Genomic DNA, 27,996 nt, shown 5'->3' on the forward strand with positions numbered 1-27,996 from the left:
ATCAATGAACAAAGGAAAGGTAGTGAGCTCAAGAAAAGAGCAAACTCAGGGCCCACGTAGCGTGGGTGAGCTGTATCTAGGGCCCTCTATAGCTGAAACTCAACTGAGTCTGTTTCCCAACCACTTGTATGTTAATTTCTGCTGCTTAATTCTCCAGCATAAGCCTCCCTTCAGCCTCCAAATCTCGGTTAAAAAATAAATAAAACCTTTAGGTTACACAATCAGCAGTGCCTCCCAAACCTGGACGTGCATACTAATAATCATCTAGAATCTTGTTAAAATGAAGATTCTGATTCAGTCCATCTGGGGTTAGGCCTGAGACTCTGCATTTCTAATAAGCTCCCAAGTGATGCTATGCCGCTGATTAACCCTTTGAGTATCAAGAGCCTGGAACACATTGCAGACTAATGTATGTAGATACCTCCTGCTCCCACATTTCCTAGGTATATAACCTTAGACAAGTCATTTCACCTCTCCGAGTCTTCCTTTTCCATCAGTGGGCTAGGGTTAATAACAATTATAGCTAGCATTTATTGAATACTTAGTATGTACCAGGAACTAATGTTTCATATTTTTTAAAGTGTCATTATTTGACCCTTTTAACAACCCTGAGGTAACCTCATTTTGAGAATGTGCAGGGCTTAGAGACGTCATGCTTAGTAGAAAGTGAAAAAGGAGAGCCTCAATGAGATAGACTGACATAGTGGCTGCAACAATGGGCTCGAACATACCTATTATTATGAGGATGGCACAGGACTGGGCAACGTTTCGTTCTGTTATACATGGGGTCACTATGAGTTGGAACTTACTAGACAGCACCTAACAACAGGGCTTGAAGAGGTTATAAACAACCTGTCCAGGATGTATGTAAACAGTAAACTCAGATCTGATCTTAGGTGATTTGACTCAAGAACCTGGTGCTTAACCGCAATGTAACACTGCCTCTTCAACTTACCTCCCAGAGCCATCATGAATATTAAATAATTAGCTTTAGGCTGACATGCATTGACCAGTTCGCCCATGTTCCAGGGCCTAGTCTAAGCCTCCCTTGGGGCACATTAGCTTATTTAGCTTCCTAACAGTCTCGCATCTTACACGTTTTAAAATAGGCCCAGACAAGTTAAACAGAGGAAGGTCAAACTGCTCCTAAGTGGCAAATTCGAGACGTCCCTGGTGCTCTTTAGCTAAAGCCCCGGAGCTCTGAAGTACCAGCCATCTGCCCGCTCCCAAACCGACCCAAACCTTCTTCTGCACTTAGCTCTACGTTTATCTGTGCGATGTGTCCACACCTAGAACCTGGTGAGCGGATTAGGGCCCAAGAACAGCTGGGTGGCTACAAATCTTTGCAAGATATTTAACCTGAACTTGTAACACCGTCGCTCCGGAACCCCCTTGATCTCCTGCCCTAGCAATTGGCCCCGCCCCGAGGCCCCGCCCCCGAGGCCCCGCCCCGAGGCCCCCACCCGCAATCTCGGAGCCGCGGTCCCAATCAGGCTCTGGAACTTGTAGTCCGCGCTCCTCGTGCCAGCTCCGCCTACATCCGGGCGCAAGTCGAACGGCCCTGCCTCTAATACCATAAACTCTCCAACACCGCCCTCTGCCGGCTTTTGGGGAAAGGTCACCCAGACGGCAAGCCGGTTCCGGATGCTCCGGAAGTGAAGCTTTCTTTTCCGGACCGAGCATCTGGGCGTCTGCACGTGGTTGTTTTGCCGAACTTGAACCGGCGCCGGGGGAAAAGTGAGTTCAGCTTCAACCTCAGAGCTAGTGAGCTGAACCAGAGCCATGGAGAGTCAGAGCGTGGAGGAGCTACTAGCAAAGGCGGAGCGGGACGAGGCAGAAAAGCTGCAGCGTATCACGGTGCATAAGGAACTGGAATTGGAGTTTGACTTAGGCAATTTGTTGGCCTCAGACCGGAACCCCCCAACGGGACTGCGGTGCGCGGGACCCACACTGGAGGCTGAGCTGCGGAGCTTGGCGCGGGACAACACGCAGCTGCTCATCAATCAGCTGTGGCAGCTGCCCACGGAGCGCGTGGAGGAGGCGCTAGTGGCACGGCTGCCCGAGCCCACCACGCGCCTGCCTCGCGAGAAGCCGGTGCCCCGGCCGCGGCCGCTTACGCGCTGGCAGCAGTTTGCGCGCCTGAAAGGCATACGACCCAAGAAGAAGACCAATCTGGTGTGGGACGAGGTGAGCGGTCAGTGGCGGCGCCGCTGGGGCTACCAGCGCGCCCGCGACGACACCAAGGAGTGGCTGATCGAGGTGCCTGGCAGGGCCGACCCCTTGGAGGACCAGTTCGCCAAGCGGGTACAGGCCAAGAAGGAACGGGTGGCCAAGAACGAACTGAACCGGCTGCGTAACCTGGCCCGTGCACACAAAATGCAGCTACCCAGTGCGGCCGGCATGCACCCAACTGGACACCAGAGCAAGGAGGAGCTGGGCCGCGCCATGCAAGTGGCCAAAGTCTCTACCGCTTCTGTGGGACGCTTCCAGGAGCGTCTGCCCAAGGAGAAGGCGCCTCGGGGCTCCGGCAAGAAGAGGAAGTTTCAGCCTCTCTTCGGGGACTTTGCAGCCGAGAAGAAGAGCCAGTTGGAGCTGCTGCGAGTCATGAACAGCAAAAAGCCTCAGCTGGACGTGACGAGGGCCACCAATAAGCAGATGAGGGAGGAGGACCAGGAGGAGGCCGCCAAGAAGAGAAAGATGAGCCAGAAGGGCAAGAGAAAGGGGGGTCGGCAGGGCCCTGGGGGCAAGAGGAAAGGGGGCCCGCCCCACCTGGAAGGGAGGAGAAAAGGGGGCTTTGGAGGCAAGATTAATTCTGGGCCGCCTGGCTTGGGTGGCAAAAAGAAGGGAGGCCAGCACCAAGGAGGAAAGAGGAGGAAGTAATAGTTTTCACCCTTGGGTCCCCTCTGTAAACCAAAAACTATGCTAAACATTAAACTTTAGTTAAAGTAGCGGGATGCACAAGAAAGTGGCAGCTGCCTTCATTGAACTTGAGGTTAAAGGGACAGTGTTGCCCTCCCTTCAAGAGGGTATTTTAAGTGTTGGACTCTACAAATTAGTGTTATTCCTGCAACGGAGGGTTTGGCTGGAGTTTAAAGGACGCGTTTGAGGGCATCAGAATTAGGGCAAGAATTTGATGGAAAGTGGGAATGAGTCTATTCTTAAAACAGCCTTTTTCTTTTTAATGTTGGCTATAGGGCAAGAGAGAGTTGGTCATATATCAGAGACTTACTGATTTATACGTTTCTTCATTTTTATCAAAGCAAAGGGAAAGGAAAGATTACAAACATTTTCTCAAGTGGGCTTTAAAGTAACTATTTTAAAGGTTATTTAATAAAGCTGTGTCTGTATCCAGTGTTACTTTTAACTTCTTTTGGTAGAAATCAAGTGAAACCTGTCATCTGAATACCAGGTATAGAATCTTTTTATTCATTTTAGAAAAAACACAAAGCAGCTATATTATGGTTTCAGAGAGACCACTTTAGTTAGAAAAACTCATAACTTGTTTTGTTACCAAGTGTATTGAAGGTGTACAACAGATGTTTGTTTGAAAAAAAGATATTAAGCTTTTTCATGCTTTGAAAACTATTGGTTCACTGTAAATATAAGTGTGGGCGTAACTAAATAATGCTAATAATCCTCATTAATCCAGAAAATATTTAAAGTTTTCTGGATATTTAAGTCCCTAATTTGTTTTTCTTTTGGTTTATTTTCTTTTGTTTTTAGCTTCATGTTAAATAGGGTACCAGAGAAAGAGACCCACAAAGTCTTTAATTGGATCATTGTTATTTTTTGTTTTATCTGTCAGATTGACCTGAGCTGGTTTGATTAGAGGAGTCCCTAGGTGGTTCGCTCAACTGCCAACCAGATTTGGAGTTTTGAGTTCACCCACAAGCACCTCGGAAGAAAGGCCTGGCCATCTGTTTCTGAAAAATCAGTCATTGAGAGCCCTGTGGAGCACTGTCTGCGACACACAGGGTCGCCATGACCAGAGTTGACTCCTTGGCAGCTGCTGTGGTGGTGCTTTGATTAGAAGGGAAAATGTTTATGGCTGTCCTGGTGTACTTTTCTGCCCATCAGTCTCTTTCCCTAATAAAGATCTGAAAAGGATTCATAGTTGATCTAAAACCCAGGGGCACTTTTGTGCTGCTGTAGAGCAAAGGGCCACCCAGCTGTTTTTAGTCTGACAGTTGATAGGAAAAGGGAGAATTTGTCTTATCTTTCAGTTTTTCTGTGTAGTCTCTTACAAAGGTACTTGTAGAGGTTTCTGTGAAAAAAAATTCAGATTTCATTGTCGATGTGTAACGGTTATTAAAAACAAAGACGTTCAAATGTTACTGTCTTCAGATACTTTCTGATTAAATTAAAGCTGGAGGTTTTTGGTTTGGGCCATCATTAACCAAGTTTTCCCCTGAGAATGATAGGAACATGACACTGTTAAGGTCTTTCAGAATACAGTGTGATTGTGGAAAGTTTTAGCTAAGATCAAGTTAAACTATTTAATGGTACCATGAACAACAACATCAAAAACCAAGCAGTTCACAGTATTTGCTAATTTAACACCTTTTAAGTTCTTCCCAATTGTCAGGGTTTTTTCAGGTTTTGTTTTCAGACGTTTTTGATTTGGCAGTGGGATTCTAACACTGGCCTGTAAAATAGGTCTCTTGGGCTTTTTGAAAGATTATTGTTCACTGATAAAACAGTTTAAATTCAGTGTCTTAATCCGTTATTTAGCCCTGGAAAGACTTTAAGAAGGCAAAGTAGCATTTTAAAGGGTTCAGAGTGGGAAAATCTGTTCATCCCCCTCTCCCCAAGGTCTGCAACTTGTGAAAAATAGAGGATTTTAAATAGGCTTTCAGAAGTACAGAAGACTCTCACAGAGCAGTTTTCTTCTATGGCTATTTCAAAGCTGGGTGATGAAACTTTGCGCCTGATGCAACAGTAGTTTTAACTCCTGGAGAAACAGTTTTGGGCCCCTGTGGGGCTAAATCTCAAGCAGGTGACCTAAGCTGAGCAGGTAGGGGAGACGCGCCCAGTGGGCGGGAGGAGGAGGACGGCGGGGCCGGGGATTGGCCTGCGAGGGAGGAGGGTCTAGGGGGCGGGCTCGGGAGGCACAGTGGCGCAGCCATGGCAGCCGCCTGCAGGGCCCGGGTCGCGCGCTTGCTGAAGGATCTGCAGAGCGCAGCGTGAGTGTGGGGCTGGCGGGCGGGCGGGCGGGCGACTAGAGGATCCCACCGTGCCCACCGCAGCCACCTAGGTGTGAGTGGGCATTCTTCCGGTTTCAAGAACTTGAAGCGGGTCCCGCTGTGCACGGCCACTCCGCGCAGGGCCGTGCGCTGCAGCATTGTCACGTGTGCTGTGTGGCCTTGCAGGGCCCGGGGAAGCAGGTGTTCCCCTGCTTCTTGTTAGTTAAGGAAACTAAGGGCCAGACAGGGTAGTGCCTTGTCCCACGTCGTCGCAGGCCGTGGAGAGCTTGGCACAGTAACTGGAACAAATGCATCCACTCAATTATCACATGTTTATTGAGTGTATATTGTGTGCTGGACCCTGGTAGCTCAGTGGTAAGTAAAAGGTCTGTAGTTCAAATTCACCAGTTGTTCTTTGGAGCAGCTCTACCCTGTCCTATAGGGTCGCTATAGGTTGGAATCAACTCGAGGGCAACGGGTTTGGTTTTTGGTATTAGGTGCTAGAAACTACTCTGGGTGCTGGGGATACAAAGCTTCAAGGCTGTGAAGCAGTTCAGAGTCTGTGGGGGCAGGTCTAAAAGGGGCCTGTGCAGAGCACAGGGGCAGAGGGTGTCTACGGGAGGATGGACATGAGAAATGACAGTTACACTCCCCGGGCCGATTCAGGAGGTGCGCATGCACGTTATGACCTGTCTGATATACCCCACTCCAGAAATGCCTGAGACCTACTAGCTGCCTGGTAGATATTTGTCAAGGGTAAAACGCACAAGTCAGGCTAGGAAAACATGGAAGAGTTTTGAGTTAAGATAAATGGGAAGGGAGAGAAACTGAAGACAGGAATTTCCGGCAGAAGGAAGTATAGTACCAGAGCCCTCTAGATGGAAGTGAACTTGTAGCTCCAGGATCTATAAGTAGTTAAGGTATGGGTGTACCTTCATAGGAGGAAGTGAGGATGGAAAGACAAATGGTGAAAGACTAGGAACAAAATAAAAAAAAAAAAAAAAATAGCCCACACTTATTGTGCATTGCATGTGTCAGGTGCTGGCCTAGACACTTAACATGTACTGCCAATGAATCTACAACAGCCCTATGAAATGCTGTGTTATTTTCATAGTACAGATAAAAAATATAAAGGCATCGAGAAAAATAATCTGCCCATGTTACATGGCTAAGCAAATGACACAGCCGTAATTTGAACCCAGACATCTGGTTTCACAGTCCTGGTTCTCAGTCTACACTAAGGAATTCCAGTTGTGTCCTGTAGATAATGGAAGGCTACTGAAGCAATATTTCTCATGATGAAACACTAATAACCTGTGATGCCCCATGAAAAAGAGAATTCCATGGCCAAATTATTTTGAGAAACGGCATACTGCTGTTTACTCTTCTCGGAAGAGTCAGATATATATTAGCACAAGAAGGGCTTTGAAAAGTCCTATTAAAAAAAAAAAAAAGTTAAGCTGTGGTTAAACTCTATGTTCTAAACCTGCCATCATTTAAAAAAAAAAAAAAAAACTCATTGCCCACTAGTCAGTTTCGACTCATAGCAACCCTGTATGTTGCAGAGTAGAACAGTTCCATAGGGTTTTCTTGGCTGTAATCTTTATGAAAGCAGATTGCCAGACCTTTCTTCCTCAGGGCCACTGGCTGACTGGGTTCCTACCTAGCTGGGTTCCAACCGCCAACCTTTAGGTTAGTAGTCAGGCACAAACCATTTGCGCTGCTCAGGGGCCTCGTATCATCATAGAACTCTTTTTATCAAGCATCGTCATTAGTATCCCTGGAACCAGTGTAACACGGAACACGTTTTTGGAATTTTGCATGGGAAAGGAGGGTGGAATGGTTAGAATTATGATAGAAAGAGCAGTCTATCATAATGGATCAGTGTGGAGTAGAGAGGAACCACAAGGTTATTGTCATGCTCTAGCTAAAAGGTGATGACTTCAGGCACCCAGGCAGGGGCAGTTGATATAAGGGGTATGTCTTAGTTTGCTAGGGTTGCCATAATAAAATACCACAAAGTAGGTGCTTTGAAGAACAGAAATTTATCTCCTCAAAGTTCTGGAGGCTAGAAGCCCAAATTCAGAGTGTTGGCCTGGTTATGCTCTGTCTGTCTGTTCTTAGGGGAAGATCTTGTCTCTTTCAGCTTCTGTAGCCCCAGGTGCTCCTTGGCTTGTAAAAAGATCCTCACATGCTGTCTTCTGCCTGCCTGTGACTCTACTTCTGTGTCTGTCTTTTACATGAAGTGCCACTCAGAAGAAATTAGGACCCACCCTACTCTGGTGCCACCTAGTTTAATTTAACTGATAATACCTGCAGAGAGAGGCCCCATCTCCCCAAACAAGGTCACATACAGGAGTTAGAATTTCAGCCTACCTTTTTGAGGGACACAATTCAATCCATGACAAGTTACTCACTTCTATCAAGTAGATTCCAACTCATCGCGACCCTGTAGGACAGTAGAACTGCCCCATAGGGTTTCCAAGGCTGTAATCTATACAGAAGCAGACTGTCACATCCTTCTCCCGCGGAGTAGCTGGTAGGTTCAAACCACTGAGCTTTTGGTTAGCAGCCAAGTACTTAACCACTGTGCCACCAAGGCTCCTCTATGAGGATAAAAACAATCTCAGCTCCTCTCTCTGCCTCACCCCTCACATCTAATCAGTTACAAAATCCTCTTGATGTAAGCAGAGAGGCAGAGGGAGGAGTTAAGTTTCCTGGCTGGAAAGTCTCAGTAAACACTGAGGCCATTTACAAAGATAGGGATTATAGGAGGGGGTTAGCTTCAAGGGTAACTTCAGTCGCAGGACATACCCAGGTGAAGACCTCCAGTAGGTCGTTGAATATATTGTTCTGGAGCTCAAGAGTGAGGTTGGAACTCATCCATGTGTATAGACGACAGTTGAAACCATAGGTATAGAAGCAAAGGCCTTGGGAAACTGTAGAAGCAAATGGCTGAGGACAAAGTCCTGGGAAGCAGCACTGTTACTTAAATAGCAAATGGTGCTTTGTTTTTTGTTTGTTTGTTTTTCTGCACAAAATTTTTTAATAGGGTAAACATTTAAAAATTGGGAGAATTCACATAAAAATCTTGGAAAATGGCATCTTTGAGCCTGCTGGGATTGAAGTGGTGGCTGCTGCCTGTAGACAAAGCCTTTCCTGGTAGACCCAGCCTACAGCCCACACTCACCCCACATCACAGAGGCAGTGACCCCAGTGCTTCAGTCTCAGTACACTATCTGCCAAGCTTCCTTAGACATTTGAGTTTGCAAATGATTTGTAGGTTGAATGGAGGAAAAGGAACTAGCTCTTAAGGATATATAAGGCAAGACCAGAGAGGTGGGAGAAGCTCACTTCACAGATACGCAGTGCCTATGCTCTGTCAGGCAGGGTCCTCATTGCTGGGGTACAGCAGGAAAAAAAGCACATCAATATCCCTGCCGTCATGGAGCCGATGTGGCTCCATGGGAGAAAAACCAGACAATCTGCTTTCCTGAAGATTAAACCCAAAAACCCATTGCCGTCAAGTTAGTTCTAACTCAAAGCGACCCTATAGGACAGAGTAAAACTGCCCCACAGGCTTTCCAAGGAGCGCCTGATGGATTCAAACTCCTGACCTTTTGGTTAGCAGCCGAACTCTTAACCACTACGCTCGCTGCCAGGGTTTCCCCCTAAAGATAATAGCCTACAAACCTCTGCAGGGCAATTCTCTGTCACATGGGGTCAACTCAACAGCACCTACCAACAATAATATCCTTGAGAAGAAAATAAAGCAGGGAAGGGTATTGGGGGAAAGGATGTGACTTTAGAGTCAATGGTCAGAACAGGCCTCACTGTGTCAGTTTCCTGTGGCTGCTGTAACAGGTTACCACAAATGGGTGGTTTGAATCAGCACAGGTTTGTCCTCTTACAGTCATGGAGTTCAGAAGTCTAAAGTCAGTTATTCCGGGCCAAAGTCAAGGTGTAGGCAGGGCCACCCTCCCTCTGGAGGCTCTAGGGGAGAATCCATTCTTTGCCTTTCCCGGCTCCTGGAGCTGCATTCACTGTAACCCTTGGCTGGTGTCCTTTTCTTCTACCTTCAAAGCCAGCAGCATAGCATCTTGCATCAGTGGTCACATTGCCTTCTTCTGTGTCCTCTTCTCCCACTGCCTCCCTCTTATTAGGACATTTGTGATTATATTTAGGGCCCATTTGGATAATCCAGGATAATCTCAAGATGCTTAAATTAATCATACCTGCATGTGACAGAGTAGAACTGCCCCGAAGAGTTTTCCAGGCCGTAATTGTTATGGAAGCAGATCACCATATAAGGTAATACTCAGAGCATTCTGGAATTAGGATGTGGGTATCTTTGGGGGCCGTTATTTAGCCTCCCACACTCATTGAGAAGGTAACTTTTGTTTAAAGACCTGTTGGAGGTTGGAAGAGAACCATGTGGCTGTCTGGGGATGGTATCCCAAAGATGGGACCACATCTGACCTGTTTTCACATAAAAGTGACTGGAGCTAAGTGAGTGAGGGGGAGATAAAGCCAGAGAGGGGCCAAGGATGACCCCATGATTTTTTTTCCTGAACAACTGAAAGGGTGACGTTGACATTAATTGGGATAGAGAGGACTGTGGAGGACCAGGTGTTGAGGGAAGACCAGACATGGAAAACCTGCGATGCCTAATGTATGTCCAGGTGAAGATGTGAAGGAGGCAGTTGAACCTGGAGCTCGGGAGAGAGGTCTAAGATGGAAAGATAAATGCAGAAGTCACAAGCATAGAAGATATTCGAAGCCATGAGGCCAGGTGACGTCACTAAGGGAATGAGTGTGGATAGAAAAGAGACTACTCAGCATTCAGAGTAACAAGGATGAAGAGAAACCAGGCCAGGACAGCCAGCACAGTCAGAAGAAAAGCAGAGATGGGGGTCCTGGGAGCCACATGATCAGAGGATGCCACTGGTAGGTCATTATGATGAGGACTGAACTGGAATTGAGCAGCTTGTTAGCCAAGTGAAGGTCACCGGTGACCTCACCAAAGTCATGTCAGTGGAGTAGTGGGCATAAGCCAATTTCAGGAAGTTCCAGAGAGAACAGGAGAAGAGAAATTGGATAGTCAACTAAAGAAACATGTGGGTGGCAGCAAGAGAGGAAGAGAGACAAGAGAAGGATCTTTTTTAAATATATTGTGGGAAAAATCCACCACTGGTCTTCAGTTTGTGGTACTGTGGGGGCTTGCGTGTTGCTGTGATGCTGGAAGCTATGCCACCACTATTTCAAATGCCAGCGGGATCAACCATGGTGGACAGGCTTCAGCAAAGCTTCCAGACTAAGAGCGGGAAGAAGGACCTGGTGATCTACTTCTGAAAAAATTGGCCAGTGAAAACCATATGAATACTAGAAGAACATTGTCTAATATAGTGCCAGAAGATGAGCCCCTCAGATAGGAAGGCATTCAAAATACGACTGGGGAAGAGCTGCCTCCTCAAAGTAGAATTGACCTTAATGATGTGGATGGAATGAATCTTTCAGGACCTTCATTTGCTGATGTGGCACAACTCAAAATGAGAAAAAACACCTCTCCCTGTAACAATGTTTGCAGACATACTTTGACAAATACTGACCTAGAGAGAAGAGACCCCATGGCTCAAAATCATTTTTTACAGTATACCTCCAGAGGTTTAAATGAGAAGTAAAATTTTCTAAATTCTAAGATGAAAAGTGGGCAATGATTATGACTAACCATAATCAAATGTCTTATTAAAGTGTCTAGCCCTAAATTAAACAATTAAAAAGTGTTAGCTTTGTCCTGAAGTTTTGTGAGTAGCTGATCTTTGACTAACGGAAGTGCTGCAAGAAGGAGAGGTCAAGGGTGGAATATGGGCATGAAATTATTGAACACTCCTACCTTGCAATCCCCCACTTGCCTGTCAGTTTGTTGTACTGCAGGGGCTTGTGTGTTGCAGTGATGCTAGAAGCTATGCCACCGGTATTCAGATACCAGCAGGGTCACTCATGGTGGACAGGTCTCAGCTGAGCTTCCAGACTAAGAGAGACTAGGAAGAAGGACCCGGCAGTCTACTTCTGAAAAGCATTAGCCAGTGAAAACCTTATGAATAGCAGTGGAACATTGTCTGATATAGTGCCAGAAGATGAGCCCGCCAGGTTGGAAGGCACTCAAAAGATGACTGGGGAAGAGCTGCCTCCTCAAAGTAGAGTCGACTTTAATGACGTGGATGGAGTCAAACTGTTGGGACCTTCATCTGCTGATGTGGTGTGACTCAAAATGATAAGAAACAGCTGCAAAAATCCATTAATAATTGGAACATGGAATGTATGAAGTCTGAGTCTAGAACAATTGGAAATCATCAAAAATGAAATGGAATGCAAAAACATCGATATCTTAGGCATCAGTGAGCTGAAATGGACTGATATTGGCCATTTTGAATCAGACAATCATATGGTCTACTATGCTGGGAATGACAACTTGAAGAGGAATGGCATTGCATTCATCGTCCAAAAGAACAATTCGAGATCTATCCTGAAGTACAATGCTGTCGGTGATAGGATGATATCCATACTTCTACAAGGAAGACCAGTTAATATGACTATTATTCAAATTTATGCAGCACCCAGTAAGGCCAAAGATGAAGAAATAGAAGATTTTTATCAGCTGCTGCAGTCTTAAATTGATCCAACATGCAATTAGAATGCATTGGTAATTATTGGTAATTGGGATGCAAAAGTTGGTAACAAAGAAGAAGGATCAGTAGTTAGAAAATATGACCTTGGTGATAGAAATGACAGTGGAGATCGCATGATAGAACTTTACAAGACCACCAATGTATTCATTGCAAATACCTTTTTTCACCAACATAAACAGCGACTATACACATAGACCTCACTAGATGGAATACACAGGAATCAAATCGACTGCATCTCTGGAAAGAGATGATGGAGAAGCTTAATATCATCAGTCAGAAAAAGTCCAGGAGCCAACTGCTCATATGCAAGTTCAAGTTGGAGCTGAAGAAAATTAAAACAAGTCCACAAGAGGTATATCCCACCTGAATTTAGAGACCTATCTCAAGAATAGATTTGATACACTGAACACTAATGACCAGAGACCAGACAAGTTGTGAGATGACATCAAAGACATCATCCATGAAGAAAGCAAAAGGTCATTCGAAAGACAGGAAAGAAAGAAAAGACCAAAACAGATGTCAGAAGAGAGTCTGAAACTTGCTCTTGAACATAAAGTAGCTAAAGGGAACGGAAGAAATGGTGAAGTAAAAGAGCTGAGCAGAAGATTTCAAAGGGCAGCTCAAGAAGACAAAGCAAATTATTAAAAAGAAATGTGCAAAAACCTGGAGTTAAAAAACCAAAAGGGAAGAACACGCTTGGCATTTCTCAAGCTGAAAGAACTGAAGAAAAAATTCAAGCCTCAAGTTGCAATGTTGAAAGGTTCTATGGGGAAAATATTGAATAATACAGGAAGCATCAAAAGAAGACGGAGGGAGTACACAGAGTCGGTGTACCAAAAAGAATTGATTGACATTTAACCATTTCAGGAGGTAGCATATGATCAAGAACCCATGGTACTTAAGGAGAAAGTCCAAGCTGCACTGAAGGCATTGGTGAAAAACAAGGCTCTGGGAATTGATGGAATACCAACTGAGATTTTTTAATAAATGGATGTAATGCTGGAAGTGCTTACTTATCTATACCCAAAAATTTGAAAGACAGATGACTGGCCAGTCAACTGGAAGAGATCTGTATTTGTGCCCATTCCAAAGAAAGGTGATCCAACAGAATGGAGAAATTATCAAACAATATCATTAACATCACATGCAAGCAAAATTTTGCTGAAGATAACTCAAAAATGGTTGCAGCAGTACATCAACAGGGAACTGCCAGAAATTCAAGCCAGATTCAGAAGAGGATGTGGAAAGAGGGATATCATTGCTGTTGTCAGATAGGTCTTGGCTCAAAGCAGAGAATACCAGAAAGGTGGTTACCTGTGTTTTATTGACTATGCAAAGGCATTCAACTGTGTGGATCATAACAAATTATGGATAACATTTCGAAGAATGGGAATTCCAGAACACTTAATTGTGCTCAAGAGGAACCTGTACATAGACCAAAAGGCAGTCATTTGGACAGTACAAGGGGATACTGAGTGGGTTTCAAAGCGGGAAAAGTGTGCGTCAGGTTTGTATCCTTTCACCATACTTATTCAATCTGTACAGGGGCAGATTATCCAATAAGCAAGGCAAGCACAGTCTTACTTGTGCTTACTTACTAATCTGTAGTGAACAATTTCACATTTTTTTCACCACATCAGAGATTCTGCTTCTAGGTATGGCTGGCATCTAGCTGTCTCTCCCAGCCCCACAGCACCTTCCTACAGAATCAAAGATTCTTTTCAAATTTACAATCCCTGACAGGCAGATGACCCAGTAGGCAAGGTAAGCACAAGCTTACTTGTGCTTACTTACTAATCTGTAGTAAGCAATTTCACATGTTTCACCACAGATGGATATTGCTTATTAGATAATCTGCCCCTGAATCTGTATGCCAAGCAAATAATCCCAGAAGCTGGACTGTATGAGGAAAAACACAGCATCAGGATTGGAGCAAGACTTATTAACAACCTGCAATATGCAGATGACACAACCTTGCTTGCTAAAAATGAAGAGGACTTGAAGTGCTTACTGATGAAGATCAAAGAATACAGTCTTCAGTATGGATTGCACCTGAACATAAAGAAAACAAAAATCATCACAACTGGACCGATAAATAACATCATGATCAACAGAGAAAATACTGAAGTTGTCAAGGATTTCACTTTACTCGGGTGCACAATCAACACCCATGGAAGCAGCAGTCAAGACATCAAATAATGACCCATACCTGACACCATACACAGAAACTAATTCAAAATGGGCCAAACCTAAATATAAAACCAAAAACAATAAAGATCATAGAAGAAAAAATCGGGTCAATGCTAGAGGCCCTAATGCACAGCATAAACAGGATACAAACCATAACTAGCAATACACAAACACAAGAAGATAAGCTAGGTAACAGGGATCTTTTAAAAAATTAAACACTTGTGTTTTTCTGAAGACTTCACCAAAAGAGTAAAAAGAGAAACTACAGACTGGGAAAAATTTTTTGGCTATGACAAATCGGACAAAGGTATAATCTCTAAAATTTACAGGAAAATCCAGCACCTCTACAACAAAAAGATGAATAATCCAATTAAAAAGTGGCAAAAGGATATGAACAGACACGAAGAAGACTTTTAGGCAGCTAACAGACACATGAGGAAATGCTCCAGATCACTAGCCATTAAAAAAAACAAACCAAACCCACTGCTGTCGAGTCGATTCCGACTCATAGCGACCCTACAGGACAGAGTGGAAGTCCCCCATATGGTTTCAAAGGAACACCTGGTGGATTCAAAACTGCAGTCATTTTGGTTAGCAGCTGTAGCTCTTAACCACTATGCCACCAGGGTTTCCCACTAGCCATTAAAGAAATGAAAGTCAAAGCCACAGTGAGATACTATCTCCCTCTGACATCAATGGCATGAATCAAAAAAACAGAAAACAACAAACGTTGGAGAGGCTGCAGGGAGATTGGAACTCTTATGCACTGCTAGTGGGAATGCAAAATGGTACAACCATTTTGGAAAACGATATGGCGCTTCCTTAAAAAGCTAGAAATAGAAATAGCATATTATCCAGCAATCCCCCTCCTAAGAATGTATCCTAGAGAAATAAGAGCCATCACACGAACAGACATGCACACCCACGTTCATTGCAGCATTGTTCACGATAGCAAAAAGATGGAAACAACCTGAGGGCCCATCAATAGATGAATGGGTAAACAAACTATGGTACATACACACAATGGAATACTACGCAATGATAATGAATAATGATGAATCTATGAAACATCTCACAATATGGATGAATCTGGAGGGCACTATGCTGAGTAAAATAAGTCAATCACAAAAAGACAAATTTGTATGAGACCACTATTATAAAAACTCGTGAAAAAGGTTTACACACAAAAAGAAACAATCTTTGATGGGAGGAGAGAGGTGGGAGGGAAAAACACTAAGTAGACAAGAGATAAGTGGTAAATTTGGTGAAGGGTAAGACAGTACACAGCACTGGGGAAGCCAGCACAACTTGACCAAGGCAAGGTCATGGAAGTCCATAGACATATCCAAACTCCCTGAGGGACCGAATTACTGGGCTGAGGGCTAGAGAACCATGGTCTGGGGAACATCTAGCTCAATTGGCATAACATAGTTTATAAAGAAAATGTTCTACATTCTACTTTGGTGAGTAACGTCTAGGTTCTTAAAAGCTTGCGAGCAGTCATCTAAGATACTCCACTGATCTCGCCCCATCTGGAGCAGGAGAGAAGAAGAAAACCAAAGATACAAGGGAAAGATTAGTCCAAAGGACTAATAGAAGACAAGTACCACAGTCTTCACCAGACTGAGTCCACCACAACTAGATGCTGCCCGGCTACGAACCACCAACTGCTCTGACAGGGATCACGGTAGAGGGTCCTGGACAGAGCTAGAGAAAAATGCAGAACAAAATTCTAACTCACAAAAAAAAAAGACCAGACTTACTGGTCTGACAGAGACTGGAGAAACCCTGAAACTATGGCCCCCAGACTCCCTTTTAACTCAGTACTGAAGCCGCTCCTGAGGTTCACCTTTCAACCAAAAATTAGAGAAGCCCATAAAAGAAAATGAGACTAAATAGGCATACCAACCCAGGGGCAAGGACAAGAAGGTAGGAGGGGACAGGAAAGCTGATAACGGGGAACCCAAGGTCAAGAAGGGGAGAGTGTTGACACATCACAGGGTTGGCAACCAATGTCACAAAACAATGTGTATATTAATTATTTAATGAGAAACTAATTTGCTCTGTAAACCCTCATCTAAAATACAATTTAAAAAAGAAGAAGAAATCAAATGACTTGTATTGCCTTGGGCAAACCTGCTGCAAAAGACCTCTTTAATGTGTTAAAAAGTAAAGATATCACTTTGAGAACTAAGGTGCGCCTGACCCAAGCCATGGTATTTTCAATCACCTCATATGCATGGGACGGCTGGACAATGAATAAGGAAGACCAAAGAAGAATTGATGCCTTTGAATTACGGTATTGGTGAAGTATATTGAATATACCATGGGCTGCCAGAAGAATGAGCAAATCTGTCTTGGAAGAAGTACAGCCAGAATGCTCCTTAGAAGCAAAGATGGCAAGAGTTCATCTTAGTACTTTGAACATGTTGTCAGGAGGGACCAGTCCCTGGAGAAGGACATCATGTTTGGTAAAGTAGAGGGTCAGCAAAAAGAGGAAGACCCTCAAAAAGATGGACTAACACAGTGGCTGCAACAATGGGCTCAAACATAGCAACAATTGTGAGGATGGTACAGACCAGACAGTTTCGCTCTATTGTACATAGGGTCGCTATGAGTTGAAACCAACTCAAGAGCGCCTAACAACAATAATAACAACACTTGGGATAATAATATCTTCATGCTGATGGATGAGGTCTAATGAGGAGGCAAATTTTGACTGTGGAGGAGAGAGAAGGAAGCACTGTTGGTAGTGATGTTCTTGAGTAGATGAGAAGGCTGAGACTTAGTGCACAGGGGAAGGCTGTAGTCAGTAATACCAGGAGAGAAGACACAATCACCAGGCCAGATACAGGAAGAGGGTAAATGAGGTCCTTTCTCTAACCATGTTTCTCCGTTTCTCAGGGAGAGTCCGAAGAAGCCCACCAGTGGTTCCAGGCCCTCATAAGAAGGTGGGGGACTCCACAGCTTATTCTCCTCACCCCAGTTCTGTGTCTTGGCACACCAGGACAATGAGAGAAGAGGGTCAGGGGAATGGAAATGTCTACATTCATTTATTTATTCATTTAATCACTCATCCAATCAGTATTAAGGGCTTACTTTGTGCCTAACACTGTGCTAACCATTGAGGATAAAGTTGTAAGAAAGGGTACTAGATCTTGCCCTGCCATCTCAAAATTTACAATCCAGAGGCAGTGGCAACAAGAAAACGGCACCAGCAATACAGTGTGATTGACATTTTAGTGGTGAGGAGGTGCGGCACTCTGGACCACAGATAAAAGTGTCTAACCAGGGCCTGAAGTCATCTGAACTGACATCTGAACAACTGGAAAAAGAACCATAGTTAGCCAGACGAAGAGGGTGAAGAATGTTCCCTGCGGGAGAAATCACAAGGGCAAAGGTCTGAAGGCAAGAGACAGACTCACTCAAGGAAAAGAAAGAAGTTCAATTTTTCCAGAGCATGATGAGAGAACCAGCTAGATAGGTAAGCAGGGCCAGTCAGGTGGGGCCATGGCTGAATTTACCACAAGAGCCACCGAAGCTGTTTTAATCAAGGGAGTGATGTCATCAGGAAAATTACTCAGACTACAGTGTGGGGAATAGAGGTGGCCAACATGGAGCCAAGAGAAGCCAGTTAGAAACCTGGTAGTAATCCAGGTGAGAGATGCCCAGGACCAGGTGTTGACACAGGGAAGAAAAGTGGATGGATTCCATGGGAGAAATACTTAGGGAATGAGAACCCTTGGCCTCTGTGCTTGGCTGGCTGTAAAGGGTCAGGGAAGAGGAAGGTTCAGAATGGCTGAAGGCAGCTCAGGGCAAAACCCAACATTTAAGGAACGAGCAGGAGGGAAGAGCTAGAAAAGGAGCTGGAGAAAGCACAGGACAGTCAAGGGTCCTGCAAGCCAAAGAAGGAGCAGTGGGTCCAAGAGGGAGGGGGTGCAGAGCCAAGGAATGTGTGGGAGACCAGGAAATGCACCCAGCAAATGTCAGCAGGGAGGGGAGAACCAGGGGGTGAGCTGGAGGGGATGTGAGGATGAAGAGTTTGAGGCATGAAATGTCAGGATAAGAAGAGTCCAGTGGGGAGGAAGAGCTAGGAAATCCCAAGAAGGCAGAACTTTGAACCAGTTATTCTGGTTTAAACCCCTACTGAGATTTTGCATTTCCACCCCCAGATGTACTGAGTCAGAATCTACATTTTAACAAGATCTCCCAGTGATTCTTAGGCATAATAAATTTTGAAAGCCAGTGCTCTACTAGTGGGAAACACTGGTGGTGTGATGGTTAAGCGTTACAGCTGCTTACCAAAAGGTTGGCAGTTCCAATCCCCCAGGCGCTCCTTGGAAACTCGGTGGGGCAGTTCTGCCCTATAGGGTCGCTATGAGTCGGAATCCACAGCAATGGGGTCTGGGTGGTTTGGGGCTCTACTAGTGATTGTCAGAATTGGTCCCTAACCAGCAGCATTAGCATTGCCTAGGAGCATCTCCGCAAGGGTTGGAACTAGAAAGAACCAGTTGGAAGCCCTGCGCGAAGGCCAGATAGGGTGGAGAACAAACTGCATATAAGAAGGAGCAGAAATGGTGAACTGAGGTAGCCTCAGTGCTTGAATAAAGAGATAGGGTGGGAAGGAGCATGCGCGCCCACGAGCAACTAACAGGATATTGACGCCTTCGTGCTGGAAATCTTTGCGTTTGAATTTTTTCTTCACTTTGCCCGCTTTTTTATTCCTTGGAGGGTGTGAGGCAGGAAAAGTACTCCAAAGTAAAGCCCATCTCGGAAGGACACAGCGTTGGCATTGGCTGCTTTCGTGTCCCGAGCCGCGGAATTTGAGACAAACCGTGATTCGCCTGGAAACCCGCTGAGACCACTAGATGGCAGTCGTGATTTATGGCATCGCTTACACGCGCCAGATGGTCTGTTTTCATAATTCTCAGAATTTTTGAGATCACAACGGTCATCCCGTCTCACCCTTTTCCTTCCTCTTCCTTGGATGTTTTATTTCCAAATCTGATGGGGGGCGGGGGCTGTATGCAAGCAAGTATCTACTGAGACTCCACTGTGACAAGGTCCCCAAGGGAATGAATGGGAACATACTGCCCCTTTCCTACCCTCTGTCAGATCCGGAGCAGAAGGAGAAAGAAGCTGCATAAGGGACTGTCAAAGAAACGGGAGACAACCGGGACGGGGAGGGATGCAGAAGCCAAGGGAGGAGGGAGGGAGGAAGGTTTCCAAAAAAGAGGATGTGGGGCCTCTGTAGAGAAGCAGACTAGGGGTGAGACGAGGGGGTGGAATTTTGTGAGAAGAACCACACCGGTGTGAGTGTAATTTCAGTAGCTTGGTGAGCGGCGGAAACCGAGCGTCAGCGACCGGGGAGGGGAGCAGGGTGCGGAGACAGGATGAAGACGGAGGGGGTGGCTGGGGAGGGCTGCGGGTCAAGTGGTGGCTTTCCCGGAGGGACGGGGCCGCAGCCTCTTGGAAGAAAAAACACCTTAGAGACATTGGGAAAGTGCAAGGAAAGTTTCCAGCAGCGAGGGACAGGATGAGACCGTGGGATGGAGGGACTCTGGTGAATCTGGGCTAAGCTCCTAACCTATTAAGAGGTAGGACCCATGGAGACCAGCTTACACACACTGTATTCCCGGAGTGCCTGTGTCCGTTCCTCGCGGGCATTTGATAAAGGAATTTGTATTTAAAAAAAAAAAAAAAATCCTACAGTGCTGGAAACACTACCCTAGTTGCCGGGGAGTAGATTCCAACTCAGAGGGACCCCATGTGTTACACAGTAGAACTGAGTTCCGTAAACTTTTCTTGGCTATAATTTTTACCAGAGCAGATCGACGGGTCCTTTGCAGTGCAGCCGTGTGGGTTCAGATGCCAACTTTTTGGTTAGTAGTCCAACAGCCCAGAGCAAACTGTTCTCACCACCAGGGACCTGGAAAGACTCTAAAATCAACTTTTTGTCCGTCTCCAATTCCTATTTCTTCTATTGTACATTATATGCCAGTAATTATTCCTGTCGTAGCATTTTAGGACTAGTAAAGGCTTTTCATCTTTTGGTTTTCGTAGTCTCACTTTACATTTTTCTTTTTTTCTTAGATGCCAATGCCCAACTCATTCTCATACTTACTTCCAAGGTAATGCGCTTTGTGTTTTTCAACTAGCCACAATTTTGGGTTCTGTCATTGGCGTTTATAACACATTTAGGCAAAGTGTAAAGCAAGCAAATCAACGCCTGTAAGGGGGAGGTTGATGAAAACGGTCACCTTTTCACTGTGAAATTGCTAATACGTCAGTTTAACTACACAGTGTTAGCTGAATGTGTGTGGCTAGTTAAGTGTGTGTTAAAGTATATATTTAGTGCTATTTCATAATCTTTTTCTATCTTAAATAGATAGAATTAGAAAGCTGAAAATGGTGACACAGATAGGGTTTTAAGGTTGTCTGAGTGCATCAATTAACCAAGATGAAGACTTTCAAGGTTCTAATACATTTCAAAAAACAAAGAGGTAAAGAACAAGGTGGCTCCTAGAAAGACAAAACTTGTTGGTATCAATTTTTAAAATAACATTCTATTCTTGATCATTCAAAATAATGAAAAAAAGGCCCCCAGACACCCTTATAGCTCAGCAATGAATTCAGTCCTGGTATTTCCCCTTTAGCCAAAGATTAAACAGACCCATAAAAAGAAACGAGACTAAATGAGCACACCAGCCCAGGGGCAAGGACCAGAAGGCAGGAGGGGACAGGAAAGCTGGTAATGGGGAACCCAAAGTCGAAAAGGAGAGAGTGCTGACATGTGGGGTTGGCCACCAGTGTCACAAAACAATGTGTGTATTGTTTAATGAGAAACTAGTTTGCTCTGTAAACCTTCATCCAAAGTGCAATAATAAATAAATAATAAAGTGTATGTAAAAAAATAAAAATAATAACGACAAAAATTTTCAGTTCCCACCAACTTCTTAATCCTTTCCAAACTCCACTGTCCACAGAGTAGGAGGAAGCCGTTGTTGTCCTCAGAACGTCCTATGAATTACTGACGTAAAAGCTGGTTTTGGCTCTAGGAAGTAAAGGTCAAATCTAAACAAGGAGGCGGGGAATGGAAAGGGTGCCTGCCCTTACAGGAGCTGGGAGGAGGAGAAAGAGCAACTAACTGAGTGCTTTTTCCTGCGGGTGGAGTGGCTCACCCTTCAGGATAAGCCAAGAGACCTCCCGGTTCTTAACTAGGCGGAAGCGTTATCAGCCTGTAAGGCTCCCCTGGACAAATGCAGAATCTTTGTGATCAGCTGGTTTTCTCTGGTTCTTACTAGGTTTTAACAAAGAACCAATAATTTCCTATTAGGTGGAACGAAATTAGTAATTTAGAGAAAGATAATCTCACTGTTATCTACAGTCCAATTTATATCTTTCCTAAACTTTAGTAACAGGAATAATTTCTTTAAAGCCTGTAGGGACCAAAGAAATTTGAATTTTGATTAAGGGTGCTTTTGCCCTCAGGAAGCCAAAGTTAGTCTTCTAGCTGTGGTCTGTTTTTATTTAAAAAATGGTGGAAAAAATTGTTTTGTAGATGTTCATTTCATTTATCTTATGGCAATCAGGACTGATGTGAATAGGTAGATAAAAAGAAGAAATAAATTCATTATCTGGGTCCCTCATGCTTTTTCAGTGACAGAAAATCATTTTTACCATAATTAAAACTTGGTATTTTGCAAAGAAATACCCGCTTATAGTTTTATTAAATGTCATGAAGAAAACAATTATTTACCTGCTTTAAAAATGTAAATACCTTACTGTGATATGTTACCTCTATTAAAAAAAAAAAGAATCTTAAACAAATTATCACAATTGCTATAAGAAGTATAAAAAAAAACATACAAAAATTTACTAATAGTTGTTCTCTAACAATAACCCACTTTGGACCTTTAGCTCTGACATTGACTTTTATATTGCTTTTCATCACTGAGATTTAAGTAATGAAAACAAGCTCTGAACAAATTGTGTAGATTCTAGAGGAATTTTTACAAATTATGTTCTCAAAACTATTATCTTAATTTCAATGGAGAAAATATTTTAAATAACTTTATTTCCACAAAATCGGCATCAAATTAGCATGATTGTATGCAGATTTGAATTTTAATTGATTGTGCAGCAATGAAACCTGAAAGATAAATATATTTAGGCAAGACAGAGAAATGGCTATATTCCCTGCTGGAATGCCAATTTACTATCAAACAAGATTTTTTGCTTTATTTTTGAGGCTTACTCTGATGTGTTTTGTTTGTTTTTTATTTCTAGCTCCTGGACTGTCACCTTCTGGGAAAACAACAGATTATGCCTTTGAGGTAGATTTAATCAACCCATTCTTTCTTTTATGAATGACATGAGAAAATATAACTACAGTATTTTTTTAGTGCATGATTATTTCACTTTAAATTTGTTATTAATTGATGCTCTATAATCTAATTATTTAACCCATCAGCACTTATTTAGCAAAATACCTTGTCAGAATAATGGAATATAAATTATCTGATAATGTGAATAATAGCTAGAATACTATCTGCTGTGTTGTCATTAGAATACAATAAATTCCCACTTCTACAAACTCTCCAAATTTTATATATGTTAAATTTTGCTTACTTTTGTAATTATATCGATTCCAAAAGAGGTAAAAGTAATCTATTTAAGGAAAAGTAAAGGAAGAATTAATTGCAATGAGTTTTTAATCACACAGGAATTAAGAATTGAAATTATTTGCTTAAGTCCCTGTCTCCTCCTAGTGCAGGAGTCACCAACTGATGTGTGACCAGGAGCCTGACAGTTACTAACAGACTGAGCAGACTGGGTGAGGACCCTGCAGAATTCACTGAGGGCACAGTCCCCAGCTAAAGGGTGGAGCCTCCACTCAGCTCCACGTGATTGCTGAGTATCTATTGCTGACAATATAGGAATGCAAGCCCAGTGTTGCCAGATTATTCAAGAGAAATAGAAATTCAGATTGCCGCCTTGGATTTTTTTACCCTGATTTTTTAAAATTATTAACCAATCCAAAAAAAAATTAACCATAAACAAAATATATAGTTGATCAAAAGTGGCCCATCATTCATCAGTTTAAAAGCTCTTCTCTCAGCTGTAAACTTTGTGAGGTCATGTTTCTCTTGTTCATATTATATTACCAGAGCCAAGCACAGTAGCCCAGTGCCTGGAACATACCAGACACTCAATAGCATTGGGTGGATGGGAGAAGGGATTGATGGATGCAGGGGTGAATGGATAAATGCAAGGGTGGATGGATGGATGCAAGGGTAGATGGATGGACAGATTCAAGGGTGGGTGGATGGGTGGGTGGGTGGGTGGGTGGGTGGATGGACGGACGGATGGACGGATGGATGGATGCAAGAGTGGGTGGATGGATGGATGCAAGGGTGGGTGGGTGGATGGATGCAAGGGTGGGTGGGTGGATGGATGGATGGATACAAGGGTGGACGGATGGATAGATGGATACAAGGGTGGACGGATGGATGGATGGATGGATGGATGGATGGATGGATGGATGGATGGATGGATGGATGGATGGATGGATGGATGGATGGATGCAAGGGCGGATGGATGCAAGGGCGGATGGATGAATGGATGCAAGGGTGGATGGATGGATGGAAGGATGGAAGGGTAGATGGATGGGTGGACAAATGTAAAGATGGATGGATGCAAGGGTAGACAACTGGATGACTGGATAGTGAATTAGTGCATAAAGGGGCAAAAAATAAATGAAAGAGATAACCACATTTAAGCTGGAAAATAGAAAATCGGAAGAAATTTGATAGGGAATTTAAACATGGAGGTGGGAGGAGGCAGACATTTGAAGCTGAAAGAACAATTGAGAGTATACAATGTGTTTGGAAAAAGAAGTAATTCCAATGTTACTGGAGTCGAGGTTTTTTTAAAGAGGTGTAGTAAGTGTGAGGCCTGATTGACAGTGACTTGGAAGGCCATATTAAGGAGTATGTACTTTATTCTCCAGACAATGGGAAACCATTTCAGGTTTTTAGAAAAGGAGTGGCCAACTCTCTAAAGCACTCAAAACCCAAATCTTATTTTTCAGATGGCTGTTTCAAATATTAGATATGGAGCAGGAGTTACAAAGGAAGTGGGCATGGCAAGTATATGAGATTTCTGCAATCTCCTGCTATAAATGTTGCAGTTTTTTAAAAAAAAATAAGTGCTAATTAACAACAGTTGAATCTTTTCTTTTTAAAAACGTAGTGTTGAGTTTGTCAGAAGAGTCTGTTACTACTCTAATGCAATCAAACCTAACTGATGAATTATTTTTGTTATCATAGGACCTACAAAACATGGGCGCTAAAAATGTTTGCTTGATGACTGACAAGAACCTCTCCCAGCTCCCTCCTGTTCAAGTAGTTATGAATTCCCTAGTCAAGAGTAGTATAAACTTTACAGTCTATGATAATGTAAGGGTGGAGCCAACTGATACAAGGTATTCTTGTGTTGTTGTTTACTGGAAATGTAAACAGCACTATCACTGTTGTTTAAAACTTGCCCCAGGATTTATTTAATGGCATGGCAATTTATTTCTGAAAAATATGACATAATGTTTTGTTTTGTTTTGTTTTAACCTTCTCCAAGCTTCATGGAAGCTATTGAATTTGCCAAAAATGGAGCTTTCGATGCTTACGTGGCTGTGGGTGGCGGCTCCACCATTGACACCTGTAAAGCTGCTAATCTTTATTCATCGAGCCCTGACTCTGAGTTCTTAGATTATGTCAATGCCCCCATTGGGAAGGGAAAACCTGTGTCTGTGCCTCTTAAGCCTCTGATTGCAGGTAAAGACTTGCTTGTTTGACTTCACAGTTGCCAAAAGGCCTTGGGAGAGATGTAAGCTAATAATTTGAGGGTGGATGTTTCTCAAACATTCTGATTTTTTCATATCAGTATAAAGGCCTTGTTTGGAGACCAAAACAGATAGCAATTCATTAATTTTGGAAATCCTGGTCTTTGTTATTGCACTGATAGAGACAATTTGGGTCAATGGTAGGAAAGTTTGCAGGTTTAAGCAGTGAAGTTGCTATGTGTATGTGTTTGCAGGGGAGGGAGGTGCCTCATTGATACATGTTACCATATCCCTCTAAACTCCTCTTTGTTCCGTCCCATTTTGCCAGCCACCGTGGAGTTTAAGTGGAACATTCGCTATTATTTTTCTGGTGTTGACCCAACCCTCTCTTCCGGCTGATCGCTCTTCAGCTGACCTCAGGCTTTGTCTCTTTCCTGAGACATGTGGCCGGCATGGATGCCCTGTGCTGGGCGACATCTGCTCTGTGGCCGTCCCAGGCACAGACATGCAAATGCAAATCAGAATGGCATGTTGGTTCCACAGGGGGTCTTGGGGTCTTCTGGTCTTGTTTTCCCTCGCATCTTTATGGCTGCTAGCTTCTTCTTACTTTAGAGTTTTACAACTAAGATGTACTACTTTGGTAACTGGAAAATGTCCTTCAGGTTTTGCTCTCTCTCTCCCTCATCATGAAAGGGCCTTGTGATGGGATACGGGTTAGCTGACGGCAGATGAACTGTTTTGACATGAATTAGGAATCAGCAGGGAACAGCCTAATTGATGTCTGGCAAATGGACCCCTCTGGTGAAGCTGTGTCAGTACCACACAGAGGGACGATTAGTAAAGTTTAGAAACTTGACAGAGCTACAAAACCGCGAGCCCAGCAAAGGCAGAGCATTACTGTGCTTCTGCCAAGAGGGAATAAAGATGTCTTTTAGAGACGGCAAAAAGGAATTTTCTTGCAGGAGACGCAGAGTCATAATACTCGGCTGCAGCTGCTTCAGCTCCAGAGCTACAGGAGCCGAGGTGGCTAGAGGCCTCTCTGTTAATACAGACTCACTGAACATCATGTTAACTTTGTGCCTTATTTCCTCAGGCTGAATTAAGTATCTCTACTCACCTTTATTTTTTGTTGTTAGTTGCCATCAATTCGATTCCAAATAATGGCAGGTCCATGCGTGCAGAGTAGAACTGCTTGCTCCATAGGGTTTTCAAGGCTATGACCTTTTGGAAACAGATAGCCAAGCCTGTCTCCCAAGGTGCCTCTAGGTGAATTACAACCGCCAGTGTTTTAGTTAGTAGTCAAGCGCTTAACCCTTTGGCCACCCAGGGACTCCTTTACTTTTATTTAGATGCCTTGTTATAATTTGAGCCCTGGTGGCTCAGGAGTTAAGAGCTCAGCTGCTAACCAAAGTCTACAGTTCGAATCCACCAGCCCTCCTCGAGAACTCTATGGGGCAGCTCTACTCTGTCCTGTAGGGTCGCTGTGAGTCGGAATCAACTCTATGGCAATGGATTTGGATTGTTTTTTGGTTTTTGTTTGTTTGTTTGTTTGTTTTTGGGTTTTTTTTTGCTTTTTATTATAATTAACATTATTTTGTTCAAGTCCCAACTACCTCAGGAACTGGAAGTGAAACGACAGGGGTTGCCATTTTTGACTATGAGCACTTGAAAGTAAAAACTGGTAAGAACTTTGGCCATAGTTGTTGTTTTGTTTTGTTTTTGTAATCCTCTCTCCTACCTTTCAACACCCTGTTTTTTAATTCTGATACTTAAAACTCAAGGCATTATGGAACTAAGAGTAAGTGCATTTATGTGTTTTCTTTTCCCAAGTACATATAAAAATGTAAATCAGTCAAACAAACTTCCTTTGAGAATATCTATGAAAACCGTATGGAAATGCCGTAAACCTTGACTGACCCTTTTTCTACCCTACTTAGTCACTATCAGTGGAAATGGTTGTTCCCTTTCTTAATCATCTTTTTTATGTTTTTAAGTCAACTCTATTAAGATATAGTTTTTATACAATAAAATACATCCATTTCAAGAGTCCAGTTTGATGAATTTTGACAGATATATACACTCATGTTGCCACTACCACATCAAGCTAGAAAACATTATCTCCTCAGAAAGTTCCTTCATGCTCCTTCCCAGCTCTGCCCCCAGGTAACAACTGTTCTGTTTTCTGTCTTCTCAGTTATCTTTATCCCTTTGTCTTCTCTGCCTCTCATTTACTGCCAGCTGATGTGGTAGAAATGTCCCTCTCCTTGACTCTGGCTCAACAGCCTTCTTCTAGTCCTTTGTAGCAGAATACAATTGACATTCCACTGCACATTTATAGTAACTTGTCTTTTTAAAATTACATTCTCCTTTGACACTGTTAAAGATAATATGAGTAACAGTGGCCAACACTGAAATTCTGCCTACAGTTTATAAAACAGTTTTACATAATATTATGTCATTTGATCCTTATGACAACTCTGTGAGGGATGAGGCCCTGTGCTGTTATAATCCAGCCTTATAAATGAGCGAGCTCAGGGAGGCTAAGTTACTTGCCCAAAGGAACACAATACATTGTAGAGCAAGGGCCAAATTGTGGTGTGATGGTTAGCCAGCTCTGTGAAATTTAAAAATTTTTTTCAAAGCTCTGATTTGTAGCATTTGTCAATTCCCGTGGTGTAAGCACTCCCACCCTGGCCAGTGATGTTACTCAACTCAGAGTTGGAAGGAGATACATATGGTTAGCTTTTGTCAACCAGTAGGGCCCTCTCATGCATGCCGCTGAAAAACCCAGGCTTCTGTCTCCAAATCTCTTTCTACTGTTTCTTTCTGCCTCCCTACATGAGAATGAATCTTATCCCATATTTTTATTTTTTAAGATAACTATAGAAGTTAAGTTATTTAATTTTTTAAAATGCTGTTCATGCCTCGAGCCTCTCTTGAAAAGCCCCATGTTTTAGGCATTGCTTCCCGAGCCATCAAACCCACACTGGGATTGATTGATCCTCTGCACACCCTTCACATGCCTGACCGGGTGGTAGCTAACAGTGGCTTCGATGTGCTTTGGTAAGTCCTGGTCCCACCTGGAGGGGCTTTT

At 43.5% G+C, this 27,996-nt stretch overlaps 2 protein-coding genes across 5 annotated transcripts in view; both read left to right on the forward strand.

The window, feature by feature from the left end:
* The first annotated feature begins 1,588 nt into the window (after positions 1-1,588).
* RRS1 (ribosome biogenesis regulator 1 homolog) lies at positions 1,589-4,996 on the forward strand. Its single transcript, XM_064267764.1, has 2 exons — positions 1,589-3,409; positions 3,806-4,996. The coding sequence occupies exon 1, from the start codon at positions 1,783-1,785 to the stop codon at positions 2,878-2,880; it is 1,098 nt and encodes a 365-aa protein (XP_064123834.1). The 5' UTR covers positions 1,589-1,782; the 3' UTR covers positions 2,881-3,409; positions 3,806-4,996.
* Positions 4,997-5,125: 129 nt separating this feature from the next.
* The window catches only part of ADHFE1 (alcohol dehydrogenase iron containing 1), a 40,908-nt gene continuing 18,037 nt past the window's right edge, over positions 5,126-27,996 (forward strand). For 3 of the 4 annotated variants that reach the window (XR_010317769.1, XR_010317770.1, XM_064267765.1), the window contains exons 1-9: positions 5,126-5,183; positions 9,368-9,494; positions 20,156-20,193; positions 22,352-22,398; positions 24,156-24,209; positions 24,394-24,548; positions 24,698-24,894; positions 26,506-26,583; positions 27,860-27,965. Coding sequence is in view for 2 of the 4 variants with exons in the window: in XM_064267765.1 (XP_064123835.1) it covers positions 9,400-9,494; positions 20,156-20,193; positions 22,352-22,398; positions 24,156-24,209; positions 24,394-24,548; positions 24,698-24,894; positions 26,506-26,583; positions 27,860-27,965 (770 nt within the window). In the remaining 2 variants the exon portion in view is untranslated. Of the gene's footprint in view, positions 5,184-9,367; positions 9,495-16,966; positions 17,014-20,155; positions 20,194-22,351; positions 22,399-24,155; positions 24,210-24,393; positions 24,549-24,697; positions 24,895-26,505; positions 26,584-27,859; positions 27,966-27,996 lie in introns of all 4 variants that reach the window. The other variant, XM_064267766.1, reaches the window with a different exon arrangement.

This window comes from Loxodonta africana, chromosome 14 (assembly GCF_030014295.1).
Source record: "Loxodonta africana isolate mLoxAfr1 chromosome 14, mLoxAfr1.hap2, whole genome shotgun sequence".
In the NCBI taxonomy this organism is placed as follows: Eukaryota; Metazoa; Chordata; class Mammalia; order Proboscidea; family Elephantidae; genus Loxodonta; species Loxodonta africana.

Excerpts from the sequence above, each read along its gene's own strand:
- RRS1 (XM_064267764.1), top strand. The coding sequence starts at position 1,783 with ATGGAGAGTCAGAGCGTGGAGGAGCTACTAGCAAAGGCGGAGCGGGAC.